The sequence below is a fragment of the Python bivittatus genome, unplaced genomic scaffold (assembly GCF_059951505.1).
Source record: "Python bivittatus isolate LINGU-HERP-01145 unplaced genomic scaffold, Pbiv_v1 ctg000480_np1212, whole genome shotgun sequence".
Taxonomy (NCBI): domain Eukaryota; kingdom Metazoa; phylum Chordata; class Lepidosauria; order Squamata; family Pythonidae; genus Python; species Python bivittatus.
The window spans coordinates 75,531,515-75,537,757 of record NW_028277075.1 but is presented as its reverse complement, the minus strand read 5'-3'; the positions used below and the strand labels follow the sequence as shown (position 1 = coordinate 75,537,757).

The 6,243-nt window shown below is 39.1% G+C and overlaps 1 protein-coding gene and 1 long non-coding RNA gene across 3 annotated transcripts in view; one reads left to right on the top strand and one right to left on the bottom strand.

Moving 5' to 3' along the window:
• Positions 1 to 161: 161 nt before the first annotated feature.
• Positions 162 to 3,357, top strand: LOC148215051 (uncharacterized). Its single transcript, XR_015797165.1, has 3 exons — positions 162 to 935; positions 1,617 to 1,720; positions 3,226 to 3,357. It is a non-coding gene; the product is annotated as an uncharacterized LOC148215051 (long non-coding RNA).
• Positions 3,294 to 6,243, bottom strand: part of TTLL4 (tubulin tyrosine ligase like 4) — a 30,632-nt gene continuing 27,682 nt past the window's right edge. The window contains exon 19 of one of the 2 annotated variants that reach the window (XM_007419811.4): positions 3,294 to 5,820. In XM_007419811.4, coding sequence (XP_007419873.1) covers positions 5,670 to 5,820 — 151 coding nt within the window. In that variant the 3' untranslated portion in view covers positions 3,294 to 5,669. The remainder of the gene's footprint in view (positions 5,821 to 6,243) is intronic. The other variant, XM_025177617.2, reaches the window with a different exon arrangement.

Below are 6,243 nucleotides of genomic sequence, written 5' to 3'. Positions count from 1 at the left end.
ACATTTTTCTTCCTCTCACAATGTTTAAACTTTAGGCCATCCACTCAAAGTAAATAGTTGCATGAAAGGATACCCAAATAAACAATGAAAAATGCTTCCCCTCTAAAAATATAAAAGATAAGTCATTTAGATATGACTCAAAACAAACTGAAACACAGAGGTTAGGATCTTCTAAAAGAAAAAGAGTTAAGAAAACCCTTCTGTGACAAGCTACACCAGCTGATATTCCCTATTCTATGCTACTGTTACATAAACTTAGCTACCATTTCCCACCCTGTATGGGCAGGATTTCAGGAAGCATCTAATTCTGGTGAACTTAAGTGTTTCATTCAAAAATCTATCTTTCTGAATAAATTTTGATTTCAAATTTATTCTTTATTGCCATAGTTTGAATACAAATCTTGGCAAGGCTATAAGGATAAGTAAAAGAAAGGCAATTTTATATGGAATATTATACTGACATTGTATATTGTATTTCTGTGAATCTGTTTGAACATTTCTGATAGTCAGCACACCATGTATTTTTGTGTTAATCAGATCTGCCCATTCTGTTCTGGCCCAGGACAAATTGGATACATGTGTTCTAATTGGAAAATTGCCCAGAAAAGTATAGCCTCTCTTTATCTCCCATTTCATGCAAAACTTTTCCTTGCCTCAAAAGAGAGAGTAGTATCTATGGATTTATAGAATGGGGTTTTTTTCTGCACCTCTTTGCCACTTAATCTGCTCATTTTACTAATCATAACTGAGTCTTGCAGGAGCTGGAGGAAGCATCCTGTAGAGCCTATTGTTTCTCCTCAACTCCCCTCCCCCCCGAAACTAGGGCTAAGTTGTGTTGTAGTGCCTTGGGAACTAAAGGCTCAACCAGTACAGGCCAGAAGACACTCCCTCACATATCTGGGACAGGCTCAGGAGGAAGGCAACATGAAATGTAGGTAATCACATTTTTAAAACACTTGTCTGCATCCAAAGAACTGCATCAGCCAACCTGTGGAAGATACACTATAGGGACTCTAGGAGGGCAAATAGCAGCTTAGTGTAAACATCCAAGAAGTCCATTTAAGCCATAAAATGATTAACCATTATGACCACATAGTTGCACTGAGTTTCTTACCATTTTCTTTCATGATGAATGTTCAACTTCTACTAGATTTTTCTTTTACACTCTTGTATACTCACTTTAAAGGAGCAAAACAAATGCTAATTAACTGGATCAAAAGAGATCTTTCCATTAGAGCTAACCGTGCTAAGCAGACTGAAACACCAGTAATACAGACTGCAAAATCTAGAATGTCAGGCTAGTTCACAATTATCTTCTAAGAACAGGATTTTGTTTTGTTTCATTTTTTCTCCATTCCTGATATAAATGAGAAAAAAAATTGCAAGATCCAGAAAATTCTTTGGGGAAGAGGACAACCCCGAAGCCAAATGGCTTTATGTCTTGCAATATCAGACTCTCACATACTGAAATCACTCCAGAAAAATAAGACTAGTTATGGAGGTTTCTGTGTGTTACAGTAAACTACTCAGATTTGGATGACAGGAATATAAAGCATTATATCATATTCTTTTAGTAAATCAGACCATTGATCCATCTGCCCTACATTTTCTTACAGATATTTTTACAACTGTCAGTATTCCCACATTGCATGGCCAACAACTTTCCAACCTGGCAGTTCTGGGAACTATACTCCCAACATGTCTGAAGGACAAAGGCTGAGTAAGTTACAAAAGTGGAATCTCCAGATATTGCTGAATATTCCCAGTATATTTCAGCACTGACTGTGATTTCCAAAGCTTCTATAAGATCAACAAGCAGTTCAGCAATGATCTCCACTGTTGGTTAGGAACATCTCAAAATGTTTGCATCCAAACCCATTGGAACTGTCGGGGTTGAATATGGGATTTTTTAGATGTAAACTATGCACTCTGCCACTAAGCCAAAGGGACAAATTTATCTAGAAATGACTACTTGTTTCCCAGATCTCATGTGTTCCTCTAACTTTCATGGAAAGATCTATGACAACTGATGCAAGAGTTGTAATCACATAATTCAGAGAGCCCAAATTCTTATCTAGAGATGACAGCAATAGAGAGTAGTATCTGAGTTGTCAGTGCCAAGAAACAAGAAATGGTTGTACAGGCCAGACAGAATGGGGGCTGAACACCTGTTTTTAGTAATTACTTCAGTTACGAGGAAGAGTAGGTAGTGGTTGGATGACCATAAGACAGCTCAGAGAGCCTGTCAGTCTGGGGAATTCCTTAGGTCACCCAAAGAGGCTTCTCCACTTTCATACTTCTACCAAGTTAGCTATTTTAGGTCATCTGATACAATCAAGTAAGTCAGACTAGTTCACAAGCAATCATTGCTATGGAATTTGAGAGGATCAGTTATATACCCACATCATATAATCCCCAGGAAAGGCCTGATACTGAGTTTTCAAGAGGGGAAAAAACTCTAATGGTATGTGGGCAAGACCTTGGGAGACTGGGCAAAGAGATGCTGCTAAGGGAACGGTCATGTAAGAGGCAGCATAGCCTGCAAATGGATAGTGGGTGGAGCAAGAGGCTCAGAAGAGATCCTCTCTAGTTTCTTGGGCTATAGAGATGGGGGGAGAATTGTACTTCCATACTTGCAAGATTGATGTCAGCCTCATAGGGTAAGCCAGACAGGAATTACAAGCAGATGAGCTGATTTTACTTTATTGTAAAGCTACATTGATAGAATCTTGCAAGTCTGAAAGTACAATTCTCCCCACATCTCCTTTACAGCCCGAAAAACTAGGGAGGGTCTCTTTTGATCCTCTTGCCCTGTCCACTATCCTGTTGCAGGCTATGCTGTCTCTTATCTGACCATTCCCTTGGCAACATCTCTTTGCCCGGTCTCCCAAGGTCTTGCCCACATACCATTATAAAAACAAAAGCTCATTGTAGGCAATGACCCATAGGCTATTCCTAACATTAGACATTTGAGCCTTCCTTGTTCATGCACCTGGCAGAGAAGAGGGAGGATGTTGGTTGTGGCCAACGCCTTTCCCTCATCAATCTGGTTATTCTATAAAACAGATTGTAATAAAAAGCCAGTATATTCAGCCTCAGCAGCTACCTAGATTGTTTTTATATATATTAAAGGGCAGGGCAAACACCCTCAAGTATCATAAAAGTTGGGACTTCTCTTGGCTTTTTGTGAAGTTGGTACAATCACCACTTTACCCTTATGTACAGGCTCTGCAGAAAAGGATGGCAGCAGCCCACAGATGAAACTACTTATCAGCAACATTTATGGAATATGCCTTAAACAGCTCACCATCTCCACTTCTGCCTCCCCTATTTGAATGAAAGCCAAGTTGACAAGACAGAAGAAGAAAAGAGGGAGAACCCTTGCAGAGAACCTAAGATGACTGCCAGAGATGGAACTGAAGAAGGAATTTTAATTCGAAGGACTACATGATAAAGTCCACTTGCTGAAGTAACCCTAACACCAGAACTTCTGTAATAATGAAAAAAAAAAAAAACCTGAAGAGATTTCAGGCACAGTGTAACAGCATTATTTTACAGATAGATTTGGTCAAAAATGCTACTCTGTGAAGCATACCTTTTCTCTAAATTAAATATACATTCTCTATATTCACCAAAATATTTAATTCAAGACGTGTGCTTAACTTTCCTGCTCCTAAAGGTTAGTCAGTGCATCTGGGATTGCAAACAATATTGTAGTAAGAATTAAAATGTGTTGGTTCAATAATATATGGTTTGGAAATGTTATTACTCTTAGCTGGGATTAAGGATGCTCTCTATCTTTTCCAGGAAGGGTCTAACAGTATCTAGGGGATATTTCTAACACAAAGCAGTTTAAAAGTTAGTCAATCCCATGGAATTAAATCAAGAATATTCAGGGACCAGAAAGAATAATGTCACAGGATGCACACTTCAATCTTTGTACAGTTAAACATATATTACTATGATTCATTAAATACTGCCTCCACCAATGGAGAAATCATCAATTTGAAAACTACACTGTAGGAAACACATCCCTCTTTTGTCAGTTTTTAAAATAAGGAGTTCAGTGTGAGAAATATGGGATTAAGAATATCATTATTGCTACCTGGGAAGAATAATGGTGGAACTTGCTTAATTATATTGTACACTAGTCAAATTTGAGCAAGGAGGGAGGAAGGATGAAACCAAAGGGCGTATCTGTTTTGATTAACACAAGAATATCATGGCACCAAGGGTGCCAATGTCACCCACAAGATTCAGACATCTCAAACAGAATCTAGCAACTGCTTACAACTAGCGCTCCAGCACAGAGGAGAAATGTTAAGCATTGGGGACTAGGGTATCATATGAATCACCATATTAATCTTTCATGCCCAAGCATCAGGGCAGCAAAAAGCCCTTGTAGGCCGAAAAGTGCAAATTTCAACATATTCCAGACATTTGTATGTAGTCAAAAAATCAACACATTCCAGGCCTATGTATGCATCACAAAAATGTACAAAAATACTACCATCCAATACCAGATTTAAACTGGCAGCAAGGGAAGTACAATTCATGATCAACATTGAAGATTTCTCTATCAGCAAAAGAAAGAGGGCAGCATTGCAATTGATTGGAAATAGTAGTGATTGAGGGTGCAGAATTTCAAAATGGACACCCATATTTAAGCGATATGAAGTCTCTTTTGAGGGACAAAAAAACTGGAGAGTGTGCTGTGTATGTGCATGGTGGAATTAACCAGAAAGGAAGAGAAGAGGGTTTTCACACTGATTTCCAGTCTTAAGAGCAAACTAGGACACAAAGAATGAGGTCTTGTTATTGAAGAATCCATCACAAGAACTTGCTGCAGACATTGAGGGCGAAGACACAAAGTGAATGGAGCTGAGTGGTTTCCTTGTTTTGGGGGGAACAGCATTTGGAGGGTTTAAAAAAAAATTAAACTATCCCAAGGGTTGCTACTGTGCAGATTAAGAAATACATAGAAATTACTTTCAGACACTAAATCCTGTTACTGTACCAAAATATTCAGAAGTGTGAAGATATACACAGATGCAAAGACTATCAAGTTAAAGAGATCTCACATATACTGTCCAAGTCTAGATTGTGCACCAAGGAGTTTATAATTTGTCTGCTTTACTAGTGCTCCAGAAGACATGTTGAAGATGGTTTCCCACAATGCCTGGCTACCAGGAACTTCTTTTAATCTTAATTACAGGGGACTAGAGACTCCTTATATAGAGACTCTTGTCCCATGGTAGCAAGGCATTGCATATATTGAAACAAAGGCAAGCAGTATCCAGTCTAACCTGACATGGTAACACTTAACTGTGAGAGGCACTTATGGCTCAAGTGACGAAGAACATGCCAAAGACAAGAAACTACAAGAAACTCACACCCAAAGGTAAATAGTTTTTCCAAGCTTCTGTGTTTAGAAACTTACTTTGTCATAAAAAACTATAAACAGAGTATTTTGTCCCTTTTGATCAAATAAAGCATTTCCTCTTTGTCCCAATTCCATTTCCAAAAAAGATTTCTGCAGGTGCATCCGCAGGTGATGTCCTCTCCATGTTTCCAATACTGGCTCTCCTAGCTTCTGCTGAGGTAGGTCACATGCACCCCCTCCTGACCCTGCAAAGGAGGGGAGGTTGGCCCCTTGCTCAGTCCTGGCCTCACTTTATCATGCTTGAGTGGCTGAGGCCATGGGAGATGGCGGGCTTCTTGAGAGTTCCAACGGTGTACTTAATCTGAGGTAAGCTTTGAGTGCAAGAATTTGGCTCAGGGCTTCGGACTGGCTCCTCTCCATCTCGCAGGCCTTTGCTGCTGAAAAGAAAACATGTCCTGAGAAAGATCCAGCCCTACTGATCAACAAAATACAGTGCGCAAATAGTTTCTAAAGCATGCTATTTTACCAAACTGACAGGCTCATCATCTTTCTATTGGCTTTATGCTGCCCTTGAACTTGAAGGGAATGATGTTCTTTGAGATGGACTCATTCATTACTGTGTCCCCACACACACTGAAGCAATAGCAAGAAATACTGAGAAAATGGCTTGGTTTAAAATGAATGCTAAAATGTGGCAACAAGCAAATAAGCTGCATAACACAAAGAAGTTTGCTCCTCCATTCTCCTCCTCCTCAGTCACATGTCCAGAAAAATTTGGAAGCTTATCTTTATCCTTTGATAATTATAGTTATCTTCAGCTATCCTTTATTAGAAAATATGTTAATTTTAAGTAGATACTT